Source organism: Mesocricetus auratus, unplaced genomic scaffold (genome assembly GCF_017639785.1).
Source record: "Mesocricetus auratus isolate SY011 unplaced genomic scaffold, BCM_Maur_2.0 Super-Scaffold_100010, whole genome shotgun sequence".
NCBI classification, from domain to species: domain Eukaryota; kingdom Metazoa; phylum Chordata; class Mammalia; order Rodentia; family Cricetidae; genus Mesocricetus; species Mesocricetus auratus.
The window spans coordinates 66755948-66778548 of record NW_024429194.1 but is presented as its reverse complement, the minus strand read 5'-3'; the positions used below and the strand labels follow the sequence as shown (position 1 = coordinate 66778548).

Here is a 22601-nt window from a genome sequence, read left to right as displayed (position 1 = left end):
GGAAAGCTGCAGCATTCACAGCTGTCCCCTCCAAGCTCAGGGGACAGACTACCCATCCCCCTTCCTGAGATGGGTCCACAGCACTGGCTCCTTGGGGATCACCTGTTTTAGCTGTTTCAGCAAGGCCTCGTTGGCCCTGACCCCATCTTCTTTCCGCAGCTTCTTTCGGGAGCTCACCAGTCTGTCACTTGTCTTCTGTACCCGCTTAGGCTTCGCTGTCAAAGGCTTTCTTGTGGCTGCGTCCTAAACCAAAGAAGCCCTGTGAAGGCTGCTGCCCTCACCTAGTCTGACCTAGCCCTGCTCATTTGACCTCCATAATTATAGGTTTCACTGTCACATCATGCTAGCCAAAGCACTCACCTCTTTGCTGCTGGAAGTACCCTGTAGTTTCTGCTCCAGCCCTGACAGTTTGCTGTCAATGTGTCCATTGATCTCAGCTCGAGGTCCCTCAGGGCCCCGCCCAGCACCAAGTTGCACATTCTTTGCCCGCAGAAGCTTCTGCAGGAGCAGATGCCCAGCCTCTGAGCGGGAGCCCGCTAGCAGAAGGTGATTGCTGGTGCCTGGTGTCCCTCCTGGCTCCCCATCAGCCTCCCTTTTCACTGCCTGTGCACCCAGGGCACACGACTCTTCCCGAGGCTCCTGTTTGATGCTGAGTTGGGGTGGCTCTTGTACCACCTGTCCATTCACCTGTTCCAGATGCCCAGATACCAGGCTGCTCTGCTCTGGCTTCTGGGCTTCAGCTAGGTTATCTGAGGGGTCCCAGGGTCCCAGCCCCTTGCCAAAGAAAGTATCTGCAAGTTGGGCAGCAGCAGGTGAGACCCTCCCAGGAGGCAGCTCCAAGGTTGGCCCCTGGGGCTTTGGAGTCCCTGGATGGGTGGGGGTTAGCTGGGCACTGGGGGAAGGTAACTGTGAAGGTCTCTTTGGCTCTTGGGGACTGGATAGTGGAGGTGTGGGATGGACAGGGCCAAGCACTGGTCCTGTAGATAAGGCTCCTTGTGGGACAGGGAGTCGGGGTGGGCCCTGAGGTCTAGGTCCTGCCCCTAGCTCCTGGAGGGGTCCAGTCTGAGATCCAGAAAAACTCCCAGATTGAGGTTGGCAGCCCAGAAGGCCCTGGAGAGGAGAGGGCTGGGTCCCAGGCTCCTGGATCGGTGGAGTCTGGCGCACTGCCTGACTCTGCTGCAGCTGTCGCTGCATGAGGAGTGCCTGTAGCTGCTGTTGCTGCTGAGGGCTCAAGTGCCGCAGCTGTGGGTTTTTGGCCAGGACTCCTTGGAGCTGTGCTCGAAGTTGACCCACTGTAGGCATGACTCCAACCCCGGGAAGACCCTGCCCAGACTGAGGAACAGGTCCTGATTTGGGAGGCTGTGGCCCTGTGTTCGTTTGAATGGGCCGATCTAGCCCAAGGGGCGGTTGGGAGCCCAGAAGGTTCTGGGCCATAGGCCCAGGCTGTTCCCCTGAGGAAACAGAGGGCTGGGTCAGCAGGTGGGGTCCAGAAGGGACCTCAGAAGAGGATCCACTCCCTAGTTGCTGCCCATGGTTTCCTCCACCTGCCGTGTGGAGCAAGTTCACTTGCTGCTGCTGGGGTTGCCCTGGGAGCCTTAGTGGCGGCTGCAGCTGCACTGGGGTGGGCTGAGGCTGGGCCTGGGACTGGACAAGTAGCAGCTGTGAGTCTCCAGAAACGGAGGGCTTTACCTCCCCTGGTTCAACAGACATTGGCTCAGGTGTAGCCCCCACTGCCAATGTCCCTCCTTGATGTGTGGAGGAGCCCTCAGTGACTTCTGAAGGAAGCGATGCCTCTGTAATGTTTTGTTCCTTGCCTGTCAGGAGCAGGGTTGGGCCTAGGGCTCCGGGGCTAGAAAAGTGTTGAAGAGGCTTGGCTGGCATGCCAGGACCAAGTGTCACCTGCTGCTGCTGCTGCTGCTGAGGAGATAGTAAAGTTCGATTCTGATTCAAGAGGCCCATCTGCTGCTGTTGTTGCTGCTGAAGATGTTGCTGTTGCTGCTGCATCTGTTGTTGCTGGTGCAGCTGCTGCTGAAGATGCAGCTGTTGCTGCTGCTGTTGCTGCTGTTGTAAGGAGCCCAATGCCTGGGCACTCATTTTGGGCTGCCCACCATGTGACATCATTCCTTGTTGGAGATGGGAAAGCCCCGTCATAGACCCCTGCTGTTGGTGCTGCTGCTGTGGCTGCTGGGCTGTGAGAAGTCGGTGTCCCATAAGGTTGTGACCCTGCTGCGCCAGCTGAGGGGAACTCAGCACCCTGGACTGAGTCATAAGCACCTGTCTGTGAGGGCCCTGAGGACCCAAAGCTCCAGAGTGCTGCTGCTGCTGCAGCACTGCAACCTGGGCAGGACCCAGCATGCCCTGCGACCCCTGTGACTGTTGAGGGGACAATTGTTGGACCAGGAGGCCCTGGTGGTTGCTGGGAGGCAGAAGGCCCTGAGGCTTGGGACCCAGAGCCTGGTTCTGTACTCCGGGACCCTGTTGCTGTTGGATTGCAACCTGCCCTAAGAGGTGTTGCTGTTGCTGCTGCTGTTGCTGCTGCTGCAATTTCTGGGCCAGTTGCATTCGTTGCTGCTGCAGCTGTAGTTGCCTTTCCTGTAAAAGCCTTGAGTCAGGTCCAAGGCTTCGGAGAGCAAGATTTCCAGGGAAGAAGTTCCCTGAATGGCCAGTCAAGGATCCAGCCACACCAGGATGCTGCTGTTGCTGCTGCTGGCCCACGGCAGTATTGAGGAATGGACCACCAGGCTGTCCGGGTAGTACCATACCTCCTGGAGGCAGACGAAGACCTCCAGCTTGACCACCTGGAGGTGCCTGTGGCGGCTGTAATCCATGGCCAGGGAGCAGCTGGCCAGGGAGCTTGGTGAGTACCCGAGAACTCTGAGAAGGGCTGAGAGCCAGTACAGCTGAGTGCTGCTGCTGCTGCTGCTGCTGCTGCTGCTGCTGCTGTTGCTGCTGTTGCTGCTTGTTCCGGTATTCTGCCATGAGATTCGTGTGCTCCTTCTGCTGTTTCCGGACCTAATATTGAAGTGTTGGAGAAGTCAGTCAGAGGCTGCCCACCCTGCCACCCCATATCCCTGGTTTCTGGGTACTTGGCTGAACTCTGCTTTCCTTACCTGATCCAGCTGTTTCTGGATCTTGCTTTGCTGCTCTGTAACCAGCTTGAGCTTCTCGGCATCAGCTTCCGGAAACTCACGGCCGGCCTTTTTGGCAGTGCGCTGCTTGGCACACAGAGCCTTCCGGGACTTGCGGTGCACACCAATCTGCTCCTCTAGCACCTTCAGCTGCATCTGCAGGAGCTGCTGGGTATGGAACAGCCATTCTTCATACTGCCGCTGGTCAGCCTCATCTGGGTGTAGAATTTCTGTTAGGATCCACAAAACAGTGACCCCCTTCCAGACCCCTAACCGTTTCTTTGTACCCTCCTTCTTTGCCCATACTCACTGATCACTCCCTGGGCAAAGGTGGGTGGGTTGGGACGTGGCTGGGAAGGGTCACTAGAATTCCGCTCCTGTGGTAAGAGAGATTTCTAGAAGGTCACTGTTCCATACCAGGTCCTAAGAAAGGTAGCCCAGTGAAATAGCACACACGTTTTCCTATTTTCCCCTTACCTGGCCACTCCCAGGTGCCACATGGTTCTGCAGATCATTGCCAGAGCCCCCGGAGAGCCTCTGAGCCAGCAGTGAGACTTGCTGCCTGCAGTCCATAAAGCACAGGGGATTATGGTGTCAGTGAGGGCATAGTTCACACACAAACCAATGGGACAAACTGGCAGGGAAAGCAGGAGAACAGTGTGACAGGAAGTCAGCCCACAGCAGCCCAGAGTCTCACCTGTTTATACCAGGTGCCACCCCAATGCTGCCCTGAGCCATCACTTTCTTGATGCCTTTCAAAGCTACCATCTTGGCCTTTGCAATAGGATCAATGATATCTTCTGCAGCAAATTTGTCCAGATCTGGAGAGAAGAGATAAGTAAGCTGGGTTTGGGGGCCAGGGCTCCAGGACACAATGGCTGCTTTTTCCAACGCTCTCCTCTACATGTAGAACAATATGTGGCAAGTCCACTCATTCAGCAGGAGCCATGCAAACTGGTGCTGCAGCACTAATGTTCGTGGAACACACAGTCCTTCGTTTGCACATTGCTTAAGGGAGTCAGTAAACATTTACTGAGTCGCTCAGACAGCATCACTATAATCTTTTTAAGTCTCAGTTTCCCTCATTTGAAGAGAGACCATGATTGCTGCTCTGTCTCCTTCGTGGTGCTACAGATCATGTGACAAGAATAGAGGCATGCAACGTGAGCCAGACAGTACTCTTCAAAGTAGTATTCTACAACCACCATGGCTCAAGAACCCACGATATAGGCACAGTGGCAAAGCCTCTTGACAACAGAGCTGTTTGTGACATAAAAACATCACCCAATAATCCACTGTCCTGCCAGTCTAGGACTGAGGAAAATTAAAAAAAAAAAAAAGAAAAAAAACAAAAAACTAACTAGGCACAGTGGTGTACAACTGTAACCCCAGCATTCAAGGGACTGTGATACAAAGATTTTGAATTTAAGGCCAGCCTATGCTACATGGTGAGACTCTGCCTCAAAAAACAAACCAAACAAACTTGAATAAACCAGGTATGGTGGCATATACTTGTAATTCCAACACTTGACAAATGGAGACAGGAGAATCAGCCTGTCTCCATCCTCAGTTGCCATCTTCATCCTCAGTTGCAGCGAGTTTGAGGTTAGCCTGGGATTCATGAGACCCTAGCTTACCTCCTATCCTACCCCCCAAGAAACAAATTAAAAAAAAAAAAAAGAAATACAAAATTCACAAAACAATCTCAAACCTTCCTAAAACCCTACATTTTGTTTTGGGGTGCTTTATTTAATTAATTAGCTAATTTATTTGAGAGATGGTCTAAGTAGTTCTGGCCATCCTGGAACTAGGTTATGTGGAGTAGGCTAGCCTCTTGAGTGCTGGGGAGTGTACCATCTGCTTAGAAAATCGACTCTTAACTTTGTAAAAAGGGCTTTCTAAAGCTGTTAAGTTCAGCCGGGCGTTGGTGGCGCGCACCTTTAATCCTAGCACTTGGGAGGCAGAAGCAGGCAGATCTCTGTGATTTTGAGGCCAGCCTGGTCTACAGAGCGAGTTCCAGGACAGCCTCCAAAGCTACACAGAGAAACCCTGTCTCGAAAAACCAAAAAAAAAGAAAAAGGAAAAAAAAAAAAAGAAAGAAAAGCTGTTAAGTCCACATCTAGCTCTGCTAGTTGTATAATCTTAGACATGTTACTTAACTGTAATGCCTCGGTTTCCTGTTTTGTAATCAAAGCCAACTACAGTACCCATTTAACGAATCTGTAATGGCATATAGTACTGTCCGATAAAGTGCAACTATTCAAGAAATGTAGCCAGAGTGAGTATGCAGTCAGTATGGCTCCACTACCTCCCTCTCCAAAACCACTCTCCTCTCCGCATCATTCACTGCTCTCCATAGGTTTTCCTGCCCTATAGCTTCATTTCATCTTTCACTTACCTGGTTTGCTTGTCCTTATAGTGTTTTCTCTGAGGACTAGATTTAGCCTTTACCAAAGACAGACAGCCTTTGCTCCACAGGCCCACTGCTTCTACTTACAGTACTTTGGTTTAGCTGAAGCCCCTGGAATCCCAATTCCCTTAACTTAGGTGTTTCTTAGGGTACCAGACTCAGTACCCGATCAATGATACCTAGGCTCAGGCTAGCTATGCCCACGTGACGTTACCTGTGTCTGGGAAGAAGCTGTTAGCCAGCTGTTGTTGCTGCACTGCCAGCTGCGGGGGCTTCATGCACATGGAAGCTGGCATGGCATTCATGGGTTTCTGTGCTAACACTGGCTGTGAGCTCTGTGGGGGCACCAAGCCTGTCTGCCCTGCTTGCTGCCCACTTAGCATATGCCCTTGGTTAGACACCATAGCCACAGATGGGGCCAGGCGCTGCTGAAGGGCATGAGCTGGTGACTGGCTGGGCATCAGTGTCTGGCCCAAACCTGGCTGTCGAGTACTTCCAAGACCCAGAGCAAGCTGCTGTGGGGGCCCAGCCTCATGTGGCAAAGGCAGGGTCTGTGCAGGGCCTGGTGTAGGAAGGAGGGAATGTTGTTGCTGCTGCTGTTGCTGCTGCTGCTGGGCAGGCTGTAGCTGTGCTGAAAGCTGCTGCTTCTTCTGAAGCTCCTTCTTCTCGTGCTCTAACAGGTCCTCAATGAGCAGAGGCAACTCACTGGCCACCAGGGAGCTCTCCATTTTGTCCAGCTCATCCCCAGATGCTGCATGTCCACTGGGTAAGGTTAGAGCCCCACTCTCTAGCTCAAATTTTTCCAGAAGGGAGGATCCACCTGGGCCACTCAGTGAGCTGGGGTTCAGCAAGTGAGCTGGTGTTCCTCCTGTGGTCCCAAATGGACCCTTCTCCGTTGTGGGCCCACTGCTGGGGAATGGTCCTGAACTTACTCTTTGAGTGTCCCGGTTGCCCGTCACTGTCTGACCTGGCTTCAGTCCCAGGCTGAGGGGAGTGGCGGGAGGTGCTGGCTCCACCTTGGGGGTGTTAATGGTGAACTGGCAAGGAGAAGGATGGCGTCCTCCCTCCTCCACTTTGGGCTTCACCTCAGGGAGCACAGATGTTAGGCGAGGCTCAGAGCTGTCTGTGGCAGGGGGAGGACGTTCCTCAGGGCCCAAGGATACTGGCTCCACCCCCCGCAGCAGGGCTTCTCGTTCAGCCTTCTCATTTGCTGACTCCACAAGCCTCAGGTGCTCATTAAAGATGTCCTTCTTGTCCCCGGTATCTAGCTCAGGGTCAGTATATGCTAGCAGGTCAAATTCATCTCCATTGAGGAGGTCATCTAAGTGGGGGTCATTAGTCTCCAGGTTTTCTAGGGTGCCCAGTTCATCATCACCCTTGGCCACATCCACACCCAAACCCAAGTGAGCTAGCTCTTCATCATCCTCTAGGGCCTTGTGGGCATCAAACTCATCGTCCAACTCAGGATCCTCACAAGGCAACTTCCCAGCTTCCAAAGTCAGAGGGGGACGACCAAGTTCAGGGTTTGACGGTGGGCGGCTGACCAGCTCCAAGCCAGTTGGTAGGGCAGGACCCTTGGTATGGGGTGTCTGATGGAGGTTGTTGTTCAATTCAGGGGCTGGTGGGGCTGAGGGTTTTTGTGGGGGAAGGCCTGAAATAGCCATGCCCCGAAGACCTTCAGGAGCCAGTCGATGGGGTTCCTCGCTTACCGGGTAAAAACGGGGCCTCTGAGGGGGACCCTGACCAGGAAACGGAGATCCCCCAGGTCCAAGTCCTTTCTGTACATTGTGTCGCAACTCAATAAACTGAGCAGGACCAGCTGGACCAGGCACTGGCTCAGCAGGGCCTGGAAGGCGGGTGGGAATTCCTGCCAAGGGGGAACCTAGTGCTTGGCGGCCAAGTTCAGGTCCAGGAGTTGATGGAAATCGAGCAGACATAGCAAGTCGCATGGAGGTCGCTACTGTTGTCTGTTGTTGTTGTTGTTGCTGCTGCTGCTGCTGCTGCTGCTGCCACAGTTGCTGCTGCTGCTGCAGGGGTAGGGACCCAGGATAGGGTGTACGCTGATAGAAGGCCTGGGAGCCTCCAACAAGTTGCCTGAAAAAAATTCAGTCAGTGAGAAGCAATCAGCATGGAAGGCAGAAGAGAGGCATAGGATAGAGACAGAAGACGAAAGAAACAGCGAGGGAAAGAATGAGGAAGAGTTAGTAACAACAGAGAAGGACTGATGACAGCGATTCAAAGTCCAGAGGCAGAAGGCAGTGATGGTAAAGTCTGTCCCATAATATTCTCTGTCTGTTTCCCTCTCCCTCCCTCTCTCACACACCCACCCTCCTGGAACCTCACCTGCTGTTCACATCCATAGAGGAAGGTGTGGCTGGTGGAAGTGGCCTGGAGAGTCGGTCATCACTGGAGAAGGCTCCTGGTCCCAGGATAGGACCACCTAGCTTGCTTGAAGGTAACCCCACAATACTGCTCTTATCCTAGACAACAGAAGTAGATGAAGGTGTAGCCAGCCTTCAGTCCTCTGGCCCCACCACCCCGTGTCAATCTACCTACCTGGGACCCAGTGAAAGGGGCCTGGCCTCTACTCAGCTGTTCAAAGGCAGGGCTGCTGGGCTCAGCGCCCCAGTTGCCTGGAGGCCCCACTGCACCTGCAGCTGCTGCAGCTGTTTCCTTCTCCTGCCGCAAGTTGTTACGCTGAATCTGCTGTCGAATCAGCAGTTCCCGTAGTCTCTGGCGCTGTCCAGAAAACAAAAGTAAGCCCATTCTAATCATGGAGCCAGGCGGTTAGTGGTGCACGCCCCACTCAGGAGGCAGAGGCAGGTGGATCTCTGTGAGTTCAAGGCCAGCCTGGTCTACAGATCAAGTTCCAGGACAGCCTCCAAAACAATACAGAGAAACCCTGTCTCAAAAAAAAAAAACAAACACAAACACAAAAACGAAAAAACATTCTAATCATGGGGCTGGAGGAGAGAGAAGTATGGTGGGACCAGTTACAGAGTATCTACTCACCTGCCGTTGTTTCTCCAGCTCTGTCTGGCTGAGGCTAGACATGCCTGCATCCTGGGCACTTGAGAGTTCAGGTGTTGCCAAAGAGCTACCACTCATTGTAGACCCTGCATCTTCTCGCTTTTCCACTGGAGATGTGATGCCTGCCCTTTGTGAGGCTCCGTGGGACAAATAGGGGAGGGGTCCCTCGGGTGTGGGAGGTGGCAGAACAGATGCGGGGCGTAGTGGGGACAGCCCATAGCCCTCCCCTGTGGGCCCACTGCTGGGCCCCAGGGGGCTGCCTGATGGGTGAAAGTTCCCTGTGGCTACTGCGTAGTTTGTGCTTTGAGGCTTGCCCAAGGTGGGGCTAGGCCCAAAATGGCTGTTGATCCCATGGGGTGGAGGGAGACCAGGCTGAGGGACAGGGGGTTTTAGGGAAGGCTCCCCTACCCCCTGTGGGAAAGTGAACCGCATGGGAGATGGGGTGCCCACAAATGCGCCTGTCCCAGGAGAACGGGCAAAATTGGGGGGTTGCCCACTTGGGACCTTGGCATGGAGCTCACCTGCTGGGCCGGAGGGCAGGGCTGCTGGGAAGCCCCCAGCTCCCAGGGGAGTGTGGGCTAGGGGCCCAGCCTTAAAGGCAACTTCAGGGGGCTGGGGTCGGGGTGGCTTATGCAGTGGGGCAAAGGGGTCACGGGACTGAGGGCGTGAGGGCGGACGAGAATAAGGGTCAGGAGACTGGAAGCGAGGGGTGACAGGGGATGGGCAGAAAGCCTCAGCAGACAGAGGACGTGGGGTCAACGGTGACTGGGAACTGGACTGGGACTGAGGACTAGCGGGCACTCTGGAGAAAGGGTCAGAGGGCAGTGATCGAGGAGGCAGGGCACAGCAGCTCTCAGGGGGTGGGGGCTGGGGTCGAGGAGTCAATGGGGGCTGGGCATAGGGGTCAGGGTAGGAGGCAGAACGAAAGACGTCAGGGTGGTTGGGAGGAGAAGGGGCCAAAGCCTGGGCTGGGGGTGGCTCCTGGGCCCGTAGGCCCAGGCCCGGGCTCTGGGGCTCTACCTGAGATGCCCGAGGGGTTAGGGGGGCTTTGAAGACATCAGGTGCCTTTAACTCCAAGCCACCCAGGTGGGGGCCTGAGGAGGGTGAGTCAACACAGCCCAGGTTTGGGGGACCATAGCCAGGAGAGGATGCCCCAAGCTCTTCCTTCTTCACCTCTAGGGTCTTCCGGGACTCCCCAAAAGGTGGGGATGAGAGCAGAGGCTCAGAAGCCTTGCCTCCCGCTACCCCTGGGCTCTCAGGCACAGCCAGGTTGTCCAATGAGGGGCAGCGGGGCTTGAGGAAGGGGTCAGGCGTGGAAGGCTGGTGTCTGGGGGTACCCGGTGGGGTAGTGTGGAATTCCCCTGGCTGGCCAGTCCCAGGTCGAGTTGTGGTGCCCAATATTGGGGGCTGGGCAGGGGCTCCAGAGGGACTTGGGTAAGGAGGATAAGTGGGTGGTGCCGCAGAGAAGCGTGGCTCCGGGGCGTAGGCAGGGGCCAGTCCAAAGGGGTCCTGCGAAGGCACTTGGGCGGGCACCTGGGGCGGGAGCTTGAGGAAGAGCTCACCAGGTGAGTCAGGGCCGGGCACTGTGCCCGCTGGTGGCTTCAGGAACCCGTCCGCAGAGGTAGACAAGCCAGCAGGGGTAGTGGGACTGCCAATGAAAATAGTGGGGGCCGCAGCAGGAGGCGGACTGCCCAGTGCCCCTGGCTGGGAGGGAATGCGGAGATGGAGGGCCGGTCGATCAGTCTTACGGGCTATGTCGCCCACCTTAGCCTGCTTGTTGATCTGGCTCTCAGCCTGCTATAGAGAGAGACCAAGCAGAACAGTTAGACTGTTTGCTATAGGAATGATCCATGGTCCTCAATCCTAGAAAAGCCATCCACTCACCTTCTGCACCTTGTTGATGCGGTGAGCAGCCCGGTTATCTTTGGCCTTTTGCTGAAGGACAAGAACACAACGTAGGGCTCCCTGCTTAGTGTCAAGCCCAGCCCCCAACCTTGCCACATTGTCTCCCCAGAATCAGTCTTCCAACCCAGATGCTCTGGGATGGAAGGAGACAGGAGAAGAAGGACAGAAGGAGAGGAAGGGACTGAGATGAAACCCTAAAGATGCTTCTGCATTAGGCCTCAAGCTGCCACAATGGTCTCTTACCAGGTAGGGGGCTTTGTCAGCGGCTGGAACCTTTCTCCAAAGCTTCATGATTTGTTTACATCGGCTAGACCAGTCTGGAGGGCAGAAAGATTAATAAGTCAGGAGGCTTGGCAGGTGACCCCTCCACCTGCCAGGGTGTACCCCTAGCCCTCACCCAGAGGTACCTGGGTAATCTTGCTTGAGATTAGGAAAGTTAATGTTGGCATAGAGGACAGGTGAAATAGTGGAGAGCTGGCCCAGTTCCTCGTCTTTTTCCCAGCGCTGCAGACTCCGCTGGTTATAGGACAGCCCGTCGCCCTCACCCTCGGTGGTAGGGGTGGTGGGAGTGGAGGGCGTGGTGCCCCCTGAGCCTGTCCAGGGGCTGTCTGGCTCACCCGGTTCTGGGCTAAAGAAGCCCCCGCGCTCCCTGGGGCGCAGGGGCAGAAAGTCACAGAGGGTAAGGATTTCAAGACCCACCCCAGACAAATCGCCCAGAGCCCCAAGCCACTGTTCTAGCCCACTGGAGGAAGGCCACTAAGAAGAGAGTAGGAAGAACAAGACAGTTGTCTCTTCATTGGCTCAGAGTCAAGAGGAGGCAAGGCAGGGACTATGCAGAGGGCAAGGACAATAGGGGCCACCCATACAGTTAAGCACAGATACCAACCTAGAATCTAAGAAGGGAGACTGGCAGAGGCCTGGGTAGGAGTCCATTGGGCTACTAGAGGGGAGGCTGCCCAAAGGGAGTCCACCTACAAGAGCAACAGGGTCAGTGAGAAAAGGAGCAATACACCTGCTGAAGGAACAAGGCGCCTTCCACATAATCAGCTCCCCACCATAAGCACCTTGGAGAAAGGGCCTCTGCAGTGGTGTGCGGCTGCCTTCTAGGCCAGGAGTTCCACAACCCAAATGCTGTTCTCTTTCTGAACCCAGGACATCCTTAAAGAGCTGCTGCAGGTCCTTGGACTCCATCTTGGGCAGTTCTGTGGGGATGACAAAGCACACCGCTGAGTCGCTGGTTCACGTGACACCAGAGATCTACAAATGGTCACGGCCAAGGAAGGTAACCAGGACTCTCCCACCAGAGCAGTCCAGATCAGTCCCACAGACATGGAGCACCTTTATACAGAAGACCTCGTACAAGCCTTACCTTCTGTGGGAATCCTGTCTAAGTCGGAGCTAAGCATTCCTTCACCTGGGGTACCTGGCTTCTCAGGGTCACTGGGCACTGGTGATGCCTTCACACCCCCATCCTCAAGCCCTGTAACTTTCAGAAGAAAACCACCAGTCACAGAGGTATGGTGGTACCACACAGGCCAATGTGAACCCCAGGAGGCATGGAACGGTGTCCAGGCTCCAGCTCTGGCCGTGTTCAGGGGCAGAACCAACTGATAACAAGCAAAACCAAGCAGGACTCAGTTCCCTCAACAACCCTCACCTGGCATATCAGCCATGCCCTCAGGCCCATGGGACTCTTCATCTGCAACATCTGGACCATCGTCTCCTATAAGCAACAATTTCACTCCAATCAGAGGTGAGTGACACCCGATGCCCATAATGGGGGGGCCCTCCCCCTAGACACCTTTGCCAACTACAAAGCAGAAAGGTGGGCTGGACACCCCAGAACATATCATTTCCATCAACTGACCTTTGTGCAAGGCAGTGAGCTCCTTCTTCTCTGAACCTCCATCCCCCCGAGGCTTTTGAGTTCCGAGTCCGAAGCTTGGCCGGCCCACCCCAACTGCAAAAAGGGACTTCCGACTCAGGTCCAGCAGCTCCTTCCCAAAGAAGGCTTCCTGCAGGAAGGAAGAGTCAAGAGAGATGGTTTCGTGATGCCCTGTGGGTGCAGACCCTCCCTCGCCCTAGGGAGTCTGAAACCTACCTGCAAGTAAGCAGGGAACATGTCTTCCAGTTTGCTCTTTTTGCGCCCTCTTCGCTGTTGCTTCTTCTTCTCATCCCCCTCAGCAAGGCTTGGTTCCACAGAGCCCTCGGCTGGCAGATCAACAGGCATCACTACGGACAAGGGAGAAGAGCTCAGGCTTTCTGGAGACACTGGGCATGCCAGGGTCAACTCTGTGGGGAGACTCTCCCTACCTACGCCTTCCCCAGCCAGTCAGACCTCCCCCACTTTGCCCTGGTCTCCCTGGCACTGCCCGTGTGCTGTAACCCCACCTTCTTCCCAGGCCCCACTGGTGCCCTCACCCGTCTCACCCTCGTCGGGCTGCCCATCCCCACTCAACACCTCGGCCTGTGCAGCAGGCCCCCTTTTCACACGTGGATGAGATTTCCGCTGCCGCACCATGAAGCCACCAATGCCTGTGTGGAAGCAGAGTTAGGAAGGAGAAGCCACTAGAGACCTGGGCCCCTCACTGCTCCACGACCCCACTCCAGGGCCTTACCGGGCCGATACGGTTTGCGCTTGCGCTTTTTGCTTTCCTCTGTCTCTTCTTTGCCAGGTTCTACATCAGGGCTGGCAGGGCCTTCTAGTTTAATTTCACACTCCATGTGCTCCACACCACCTGTGTGTGACGCAAGAGACGGAGGCAGGTCAGAGGAATGGGCCCTTTTACACTTGTCATCCTGCAAGAGGGAGCCCAGGAACCTGCCACAGTGCCACCTGAACAAGACCAACAATGCTAGAGGATGACCAGTAGTGGCTATGTAGCCCCTACCCAACATCCCAACTCCAATGGGCTGTGCTCTTCCCACTATCTGCCTTTCTCTGAGATTCCCCAGCCCAACCTTCACCCTTGAGCAGCTCCTCAGTGTCCAGGTCCCCATCCTTCTTGTCATCAGGGCCAAGGGCATCTGAGGGCTCAGAACCCTCCAGCCCTGCCTCGCCTGGGAGGCCTAGCCGTCCTCGCCGCTGGCGCCGCTTGTGTAGTGGTGACATGGTCAGGTTGCGCAGCACCGCCATGCCAGTTTCTGTCAGCCACACACCCTCGAAGCGAAAGAACTGGGGCTCTGGACAAGAGGGAAGAACATGTGACCCCTGGACGGAGGCCCAGGGAAACCAAAACTCCAAATTTCAACCCCTGGTCCCAGCTGAGACGCAAACAGTGACAGACAGACAAGTCCTGCCAGACTCTAAGGGCTGGAGATAAGAGACACCGGAGGCTCTACTAGTGACTGAGGGACACACCAAGTGAGTCTGTTACTGCAGAGACCCAGCTGTATCCAGAACCTATTAACCACGGGTTCACCAAATGGATTCTCACACTGACAAGGGACAGGAAGGACTCTACTTGCTAAATGCCAGCACTCAGAGGCCTAGGCTGCAAGAGTGGTGCCCACACTGTGGCAGAAAAGATGGCCTTGTCCCCTTCTGTAAGAAGAAAGGTGTGCTCTCTTGAATGAAATTCTCCTAGCAGAGAAGCTGACTTGCCTAGTAAAGATAGGAAGCTTTGGTTCTAACCACAACTTTGCCACTAACTTGGTAAGTGACCTTAGGTAGGCCATTTACCCTGAGGATGGAGCAGAAGACATGGTCTTAGCTGGTTTGGGTATTCACAATCTCTGTGACTTACCTGGCTCTTTCACCTTCACGGGTACCAGTTCTGGTGGGGCAACAGGTGCTGTGGGAAGGACAAACCACAAGCAGCTTAGGGCGCTGTCCCCAAGGAAGACACACCGTGTCCTCTTTGCTTCTTCCAAGTCGACACTCACCCACAGGCTTCACCACATAGGGCTGACAGGAAACACAGTCAAAGCCTTCGTCGGCAGCCTGCTCCACTTCATCCTCTGTGAAGAGGCTCTCGCAGCCAGCATGCATCCACCTGGGAGGGAGGTGGGGATGAGCACGACAAAGCCAGCAGACACCAGCACATGCAGTGGACATGAGGAGAAAGGGATGCTCTCACCGTTCACAGTGGCGACACTGGATGAGCAGATCTTCCTCCACATAGGGAGCGTGACAAACAGGACAGGTCACCAGGCTGGCACAGGGCCCGCAATGTGTGTAACTATTCTGCCATTCACAGTGGAAGCCAGGGGAGGCAGCCCCACATTGCATACAAGACACACACCTAGGAGAGGCAGAAAGACCTTCAACACCTTACCTGGTTTCCCGGAGGCACCCTCACTGAGACCCAAACCAGCAGGCTGGTCTCCTAAACACAGACATTCAACACTGTGTCCATTCTAACTGTGTCTCCAGCCCATTCTCCATCTCCTGTCTGACCCTGAAGACTCCCAGGGTCCTTACCACTTGCACTTCCAGCCACCCTTGGGCACAGTGAGCAGTGGAGGATCCAGGCAGTACGTGTGGTAGCTAATGTCACAGTCATCACAGAGCAGCAGGCGTGAAGGGTCGGAGGCCTGGCCGCATACCTCACACACGATACACTCCACACAACGCCAGCCCTTTAGAAGCATCACCTTGGTGATCTGGTACAGAGAAAGAGATGCCTCAGGTGTGTGTATGGGCAGGGGGGCACAGGACTTAATATGGCGGAAGGAAAGAAAAATTTATACAGAGCACTCTTTGTCCCCAAAAGCGTGTCTCCAGAGGCTCCTGGGGTCTCTGCTGAACAGAGAGCCACCACACTAGCCACAGCTCCATTGCAAGAGTGAGCTACACATCCTTCACTAAGCAGACCCCCAAACTGATGACTTAGCAAGATCATTTTCCCCAACTTTTCTTCACCTTTTAGAATCTGCTACTGATACAAGCTGGTAAATGCTAGCAGTGGATTAATTAATCAATCAATAGTTTTGGAAAAACCCCAAATGACTGGCTATGCCTTAGGTTAAAGACATTGCTATCTATTTATGGATATGGAGTTAAGAGTCTTGATTCTCATCTACTTCCAGACTATACCATGGTTTGGTTTTGTTGAAACAGGGTCTCAACTATGTAATTCTGACTGCCGTGGAGCTCACTATATAGACCAGGTTGATTTTAAACTCACAAAAGATCTGTCTGTCTCTGGGTGGAATTAAAGGTGTATGCCACCACTCCTGGCCATACACCATGTTTTCTACTAGTAAAGTTGTCAGCATTTACACAATGGACTGAATCACACCAGCATGTTTTGCCTATGCAAAGAAACTACAAAGTCCACTGTGAATTCCCAAGCACTTTTCTGAGTTTGACAGCACTGACAACTAGTCAATGACTTCCAAGAGCCACAGTCACCTTAAGAAATTGTATGTCGGGATGATAAGATGGCTCTGAAGATAAAAGTACTTGCCACCAAGTCTGATGACCTAAGTTTGATCCCTGGGATCCACATGGTGGAAGGAAAGGAATGATCCTACAAGTTGTCCTCTGACCTTAACAATTACACCCTGGCACATGCACTCCCTCCTTCCCCCACCATACGCACCAGATAAATGTAATAAAATAATAAAAACAGTGAGGCAAGAATGGGGGACTAGGGTAACAGGGGAATGACTCTGCCTGCAGCCTATACATCTTGGGCCCTGAACTCACCTTGCTGTTGACACAGTAAGGGTGATAGCACTGGGAACACTGGGAACAGGCCAAGAGGTGGCCCTCAGCGCCCCGGCCAAAGCTGCCACACACCACACACATGTCCTGTGGAAACACAGAGACCCCAACGTCATGCATGCCTCTGCCTCTGCCTCTATGTCTCTTTGTCTGTCTGGAGTGGGGGGGGGGATAATATAGAAGTCAAGGGTTTCTTCTATTACTTTCCAGTCTATTTCTTGAGACAGGGTCTCTCAACAGACCTGAAGCTCATAATTTCAACTAAGCTCCTGGCATCTATCTGTCTCCTCCCCATAACCCTTGAGGTTACAGGTTACAGGCATGGACAGCCATAGCCAGCTTTTAAATAGGTACTGGGGATTTGAACTCAGGTCCTTTTGCTTGCAAAACAAGCATTACTACTAAACCATCTACCTAGCCCTGCAAATAAGTCTCTTTGCTGTTGTCCCAGGTCCCAGACAAAGACCAGGGAGGCAATCAGAAGACCAAGTCACAGTATTATGACACTTACTAGGTCACCAGGAGACCCTTGCATCTCCCACCCAATTCACAAAAGCTGCACCTCCCTAGGATGCCCTCCTGGACTTGTCAAGTAACCAGAAATCCAGTCCAGCATCAGTACATGTAAGAAGTCACAGGAAGACAAGACAGGGTGAAGACTTGTCTGGTAAGAGTTGTATATGACAAAATGCACAGCAGCTTCAAGATTATTTAGGTGGCAACATATACAGGCTCCTGCGACTACATTTCTGCCCTTTACACAATGCGGGCAATCGCCATCCACTTCCTCGTTAGCAAAGTGGGTCCCTGGTTTTTCCCACCCACCCTCACAGCAAAGTAAGTTCACACACACACACACACACACACACACACACACACACACACACACACACACACACACACACACACACAGCTCAGCATGCCTACTTTCACCGTTAAAGCTGGGGTCATCCCAGTTCAGTACGGTACCTGCATTAGAACAAATTTGTCTGTGTTAGAGAAGAGAACCACGGTATTCTGCATGGTGTCATCATCTTCCTCTTCCTCCTCCTTGCTAGGAGAACCATCGATATCAGCCACCTTAACAAGGAGAAAGTTGTAGAAAGTGAAGAAGAGAAGCCTGCTAAGCTGTCCTCTCTCCCACACTCAGGAAAGAGGTGTGAATTCCTGGCTAAGATGAAGGTCTCAGAGGCAGAGCACTGAAATTCTCCAGCTGGGGGGTGCAATAGCAGAGGTCTCAAGAACCCTCAGAGCCAAGCAGTCAAGCCCTAGACTATGAGGGGACAACTGACAGGATTTTAAGCATGCTTAACTCAGAAGGAGCATGTGAAGCATGGTTGGGGGGGGGGCAGGAATAGAGCCTGTCCTTACTACCAGTGTCTCAATGGAAGAAGTGGTTGATTTCAGCCGAGCCCGTCCTCTCCCTCGTCCTCCATGTGCTCCTCCACGAGGCCGGCGTCTTCCTGGGAAACTACTGCTACGACCCTAAGTGAGGGAAGAGGTCCATCACTGCACCAGGTGTGTTGGGCCCACAGGCTTGGAGGGAAGAAAGATGACGGAGTGTAACAGGTTTAAAGAAAAAAAAAGCTCGTGTCCCACTCAGAGGACAGGAAAGCCAAGTTTCCAAATAGCAACAAGTAGTGATCAGGCCAGTCTTCTGTTCTAAGAACAGTGAATGTGGGATAAGGGAAAAAACAAAAATGAGTTGAAAGTACCAGGTTTTAGGTCCCAATTCTATTTCTGAGTGACTGTGAACCTGGGTAAATGATTTCCCCTCTATGCACAGAGGTCGGCTAGGCAGAGCTGACCTGAAGGATCTCTGGACGAATCCAGACTACAGCTCAGGGCTGTGACTGACAGGAGTGTGAGCATGCTCAGTGCTGAAGTTACCTGTTTGATTCGGGAGCGGGCTGGGGAGCTGCGCCGACGCCCCTTGTCTCCCTCCGCTTTGCCTCCACTGATGGTTGTCCCAGTGTCACACAACAGTGAGTCATCAGTCTCTGGTAGTGAGTCGGTACAGAGGCGCAGGGAGCCCTCATCTCGGGCTGGACTAACATCTGTAGACACTCCCAGCTCCATGGACAAGGAGCCACCCCCCTCAGGATCAGGAGAACCCAGTAGGGGCTCTGAACCAGGAAAACTGGCACTTGCATCGCCCTGGCTCAGATTTGAGATCTCATTAACGATGTCTGATTTGATGAGAGTAGGCGGCATGGGGGCCAGGGGTGCACCCAGCTCCTCCTGTTCTTCACAGGGCGAGCCCTGCCCTGCCTGCTTGCAATCTGGGCCATAGACCTCCATAGGGGTCACAGGGGTCAGCTCCTCAGGGTCCAGGAGCACAGGAGAACCTTTAAGTTCACCAGCCAAACTGCCAGGGGTCTGTCCGGTCCGTGACTGTGAAGCATTAGCATCAGTCCCATCTAGAGGGGCTGTGTCTTCTCCCAAGCCAGAGAAGTCATCCAGGGCAGGGGCAGGGCTAGGGGCAGGGCAAGAGAGGTCCCCCATAGGGGATGGCAGAGGACTGGTGGCACTGGGTTCCAAGGCTGGACACTCAGGTTCTGGACCTTTCTCAGTCTCCATTTCATGCATCTCAGCCTCATCTGAGACATCCACACCCTTCTGCACAGGACTCAATGGGGAGGGCAGAGACAGTGGCAGAGCAGGAGGTGAACACTGGGAAGGAGGAGAAGGTGGAGGAGGCAAGGAATGCTCGAGGAGCGGAGAACAAGGTGGAGGGAGGGGCTCCATGAGGGCAGGAGAAGCAGGTCCCAGTGGGGAGCCTGGAGATGGGGGAAGGATCATCGGGGGCACAGGCTCAGGGTCAGTGCAGTTAGCTTCTGGTGGAGGGCTGATAGGTGTCTCTAGGATGGGGGCAGCCAATGGTGACTCAGGGTCACTGTCCCCTTTGGCACCAAAGGGGTACTCTAACTCCCCCAAAGGAGACAAGGCTGGAGGAGCCGCAGCTGGGATAATGGGCGAGAGCGGAGGAGGAAGAGGATCTGAGGGAGAAGAGAAAAAGAGAGGCCCTTAGATTAGATGTGCCGAAGTGCCAAGACTGCCCCAGAGGAGGGGGACATTAACTTCTCCTTACCTGGTGGCATCAGCTGAGGTGACAAGGCTGGCTCCTCCGATAGAGACAAGGGCAGCTCCTCAGGAAGTGGGGATAGAGGTGGCTCCCCAGGCTCAGACACGACTGGCTCTCCGAGCATGGGCGATAAAGGTGGCTCCCCAGTTGGGGGAAACAAGGACAACTCCTTAGGTGCAGGGCACTGGCTTGGTTCCTCAGGAGGTTCTTCAGGTCGAGGAGATTGGTACAGTTCCTCAGGCTTGGGGGACAGGCAAGGCTCCTCAGACTGGGGAGACAGGTGTGGGTCCTTAGGCTGAGGGGACAGATGCGGTTCCTCAGGCTGAGGGGACAAATGTTGTTCCTGAAGCACAGGAGACAAGTGTGGTTCCTCAGGCTGAGAAGATAGACACGGCTCTGCAAGCACAGGGGACAGGCATGGCTCCTCAGACCGTGGAGACAGGGGCAGCTCCTCAGGCTGGGGACAGAGTCGGGGCTCTTCAGGCTGAGGAGACAGGTATGGTTCCTCGGGCTGAGGGCAGAGTCTCGGTGCCTCAGGCAGTGGTGACAAGGGTGACTCCTCCAGTGGCAGGGACATGAGTGAGTCCTCTGGTGGTGGTGACACCGGAGAGTCTTCAGGGGGGAGGGGATAGTCGTGAAGCCTCAGGTGGAGGTGACGTGGGAGAGTCCTCAGGAGGTGGGGACAGGGGAGATTCCTCAGGAGGTGGGGAAAGCCGCGATACCTCAGGCAGGGGAGATAAGTGTGACAGGACAGGCAAGGGGGAGAAGCGTGATACTTCAGGTGGGGGGGGACATAGGTGAGTCTTCAGGTGGGGGAGACATGGGTGAGTCCTCAGGGGGTGGGGACAGTCGTGATGCCTCCGGAGGTGGAGACAGAGGAGACTCTTCAGGTGGAGGAGACAGAGGAGACTCCTCAAATGGCGGGAACAGACGAGATGCCTCGGGTGGAGGGGACATGGGTGACTCCTCAGGTGGAGGGGACATGGGTGACTCCTCAGGTGGTGGAGATAGGCGAGATGCCTCAGGTGGTGGGGAGGTGGGCAATTCCTCAGGTGGAGGGGAGAGAGGAGATTCCTCGAATGGTGGAGACAGGGGTGAGGCTTCAGGTGGTGGGGACAGGGGCGTCTCTAGTGCAGGAGATGGAGGTGACTCCTCCAATGGAGAAAAAGGTGACGATTCAGGTGGAGGGGACAAAGGAGATTCCTCAGGTGGTGGAGAAAGGGGTGATTCCTCAGTCGGTGGGGACAGGTGTGATGCCTCAGGTAGCATGGATTCAGGTGATTCATCAGGTGGTGGGGACAAACGTGAGGCTTCGGGTGGTGGAGATGTAGGTGATTCTTCAGGTGGTGGAGACAGGGGTGACTCCTCAGGCGGGGGCAGCAGTGGCATCTCCTCATTTACGGGAGCCTCCAACTGGGCTTCAAGTTGGGTCCCTGCTCTCCCTGCAGACACAACATAGTCTACTCCTATCGAGCTCAAACTCCACAAAAAGTACAGGGTCTGGGGCAAAGCAAAAACTGTCTCTTGCCACAGAACAAAAGATTAGTTTCAGGGACCTTTAAACCCTACTCACCTAGTGGTTTGGCGTCACATTGCAGGGGTCCAGGTTCCTTGGGTTGCATAGAGGTCACGTGCCCACCCTTTGGCTGCCCTTGGCATGCAACGTACAGAGCATCAGGCTCATCAGTGGGGACATCGCCAGGCTCTGGGGGTGAAAATCTGCAGAGGGTACAGGGAAGCAGGCACTGTGGCTCTCACCAGCTAACAGCTCCTAGAGAGCACACTGGGACACGGCATAAACACTGTGGACTGCACTGCTGACTGGCCATTGATTTACATGGCCCCGTCCCAACTCAGTCTACACTGCTTACCTACTACGGACAGGTGGCCGCTGCTCAGCAACAGAAATGACAGGCTGACCTCCCTGGGCTTTATGACAACGGTGACAGAGCGAATAGTTCTCAAACCATTCAGAGTTCGGATTCAGTTCTGCTGAGCCTGCCCCACAGGCCCGACATACCCGGCATGTCTAGGGGAAGCAAGCAGGCAAGACAGGCACTAGTCAAAGCACAGTTGAAGACAGGAGTACACAGGATGGTAAATGCAAGTCAACTCTGCAGATGCTGAAGGAGCTGGCATCAGAAGATACTCACCATACATTTCCATGAGTGAGCAGGCAGTTCCTCTATGGGTGGTTTTAAGCAGAAAGTATGATATCCTTTGTCACACGTCTCACAGACCAACATCTTAGAATCATTCCCAGGTTTCCTGAGGGGCAGAGGACACATGATGGGATCCTTCCCAGCCTCGTTTTCTGTTCCCACTTTGCATGTGGCTGCACATCAGCCCTCACACCCTTACCTGCAGGCTTGGCACTCTTTGCATTCAGGGCACTGCCAGCCAGCACGCTTGCGGGCAGTCAGAGCAGTGTCCAGACAGGCTCCATGATAGTGATGCCCACAACTGGTACAGAAGAAGAGGTCGCACAGCTCTCCCGGCCCCTCACACACTGCACAGCGAGCCTCCTCTGCAGTAGGAAGGAAGAGACAGAGCAGGTCAGCTACAGGTGCTCATACAACTGAGCACTGTGATATACAGCCACCAGGTATTGCATTGACTCAGAATAAAAAAGAGTTACCAAGTGCCTATAAATACATGCTAGGTACTATTGTAGGCACGGCAGATACCAGAGTAAATAAATATAGGCAAAGTCCCTGTTCTAACAAAGTTTGCATCCATTTTCCTGGGGCAGAATGGCTTTATGTCTTTGAAGAATGTTTTGTGGGGTACCAAAATCCAAGGCCCACTTGGTCCTTCATTTGCTCTATTTCCAGAGAATAGGACTTCTCACCCAAATGTGCAGCCCCCTCACTGTGGTCTGGGCAGAGCAGCTGCAATGTTTTCATGGATAAGAAGGAACCACTGGCAGTCGCACAGGGGAAGTGGTAAAGCCGTGGACATCCAGGTGAGCGGCAAGGAATGGAGGCACCGAACCTGGTGCAGTGAGAGCAGCGCTGCAAGAATGGAGAGAGCCTCAGAGCCAGCCAGCTCTCTCCAGACAAACGGCTTGGCCACCAGCCCCTCCTCAGTATGGTCACTCTGCCCTGACTCCCAGAAGCCCAGCCCTGCCTTCACCTACACAATCATCTGACCTCAGTCCTACCTGTGAGATCCCTGAGAAGATGGCCTTGTCCACACCACATAGTTCTGGGCCCTCCTGCCCCCATACACCCGCTGACCACACAGCACACCAGTGATGTGCCCAGCAGTGCCCTTCACAGGTGGGAAGAGGGAAACAGAGAGGAACAAATGAATACAGTGGCCAGTAACTCAAGACTGCCCAGCCTCCACACTGCTGCCAAACCCACCTCT

The 22601-nt window shown here is 54.3% G+C and overlaps 1 protein-coding gene across 1 annotated transcript in view; it reads right to left on the bottom strand.

Moving 5' to 3' along the window:
• Kmt2d (lysine methyltransferase 2D) overlaps positions 1 to 22601 on the bottom strand; it is a 38881-nt gene that overhangs the window by 11093 nt on the left and 5187 nt on the right. The window contains 39 exon segments of the mRNA XM_005067204.4: positions 103 to 243; positions 361 to 3012; positions 3111 to 3343; positions 3439 to 3505; positions 3606 to 3690; positions 3826 to 3949; positions 5753 to 7632; positions 7882 to 8018; positions 8095 to 8277; positions 8551 to 10365; positions 10453 to 10503; positions 10717 to 10790; positions 10881 to 11122; positions 11360 to 11444; positions 11538 to 11675; positions 11843 to 11953; positions 12131 to 12196; positions 12341 to 12488; positions 12575 to 12705; positions 12904 to 13008; positions 13092 to 13211; positions 13435 to 13656; positions 14220 to 14267; positions 14359 to 14468; positions 14553 to 14717; positions 14897 to 15078; positions 16127 to 16231; positions 17114 to 17224; positions 17516 to 17629; positions 18035 to 19143; positions 19236 to 19851; positions 19853 to 20017; positions 20019 to 20671; positions 20803 to 20948; positions 21101 to 21258; positions 21383 to 21497; positions 21591 to 21756; positions 22081 to 22243; positions 22393 to 22502. Of these exon segments, the coding sequence (XP_005067261.1) occupies positions 103 to 243; positions 361 to 3012; positions 3111 to 3343; positions 3439 to 3505; positions 3606 to 3690; positions 3826 to 3949; positions 5753 to 7632; positions 7882 to 8018; positions 8095 to 8277; positions 8551 to 10365; positions 10453 to 10503; positions 10717 to 10790; positions 10881 to 11122; positions 11360 to 11444; positions 11538 to 11675; positions 11843 to 11953; positions 12131 to 12196; positions 12341 to 12488; positions 12575 to 12705; positions 12904 to 13008; positions 13092 to 13211; positions 13435 to 13656; positions 14220 to 14267; positions 14359 to 14468; positions 14553 to 14717; positions 14897 to 15078; positions 16127 to 16231; positions 17114 to 17224; positions 17516 to 17629; positions 18035 to 19143; positions 19236 to 19851; positions 19853 to 20017; positions 20019 to 20671; positions 20803 to 20948; positions 21101 to 21258; positions 21383 to 21497; positions 21591 to 21756; positions 22081 to 22243; positions 22393 to 22502 (13046 nt within the window).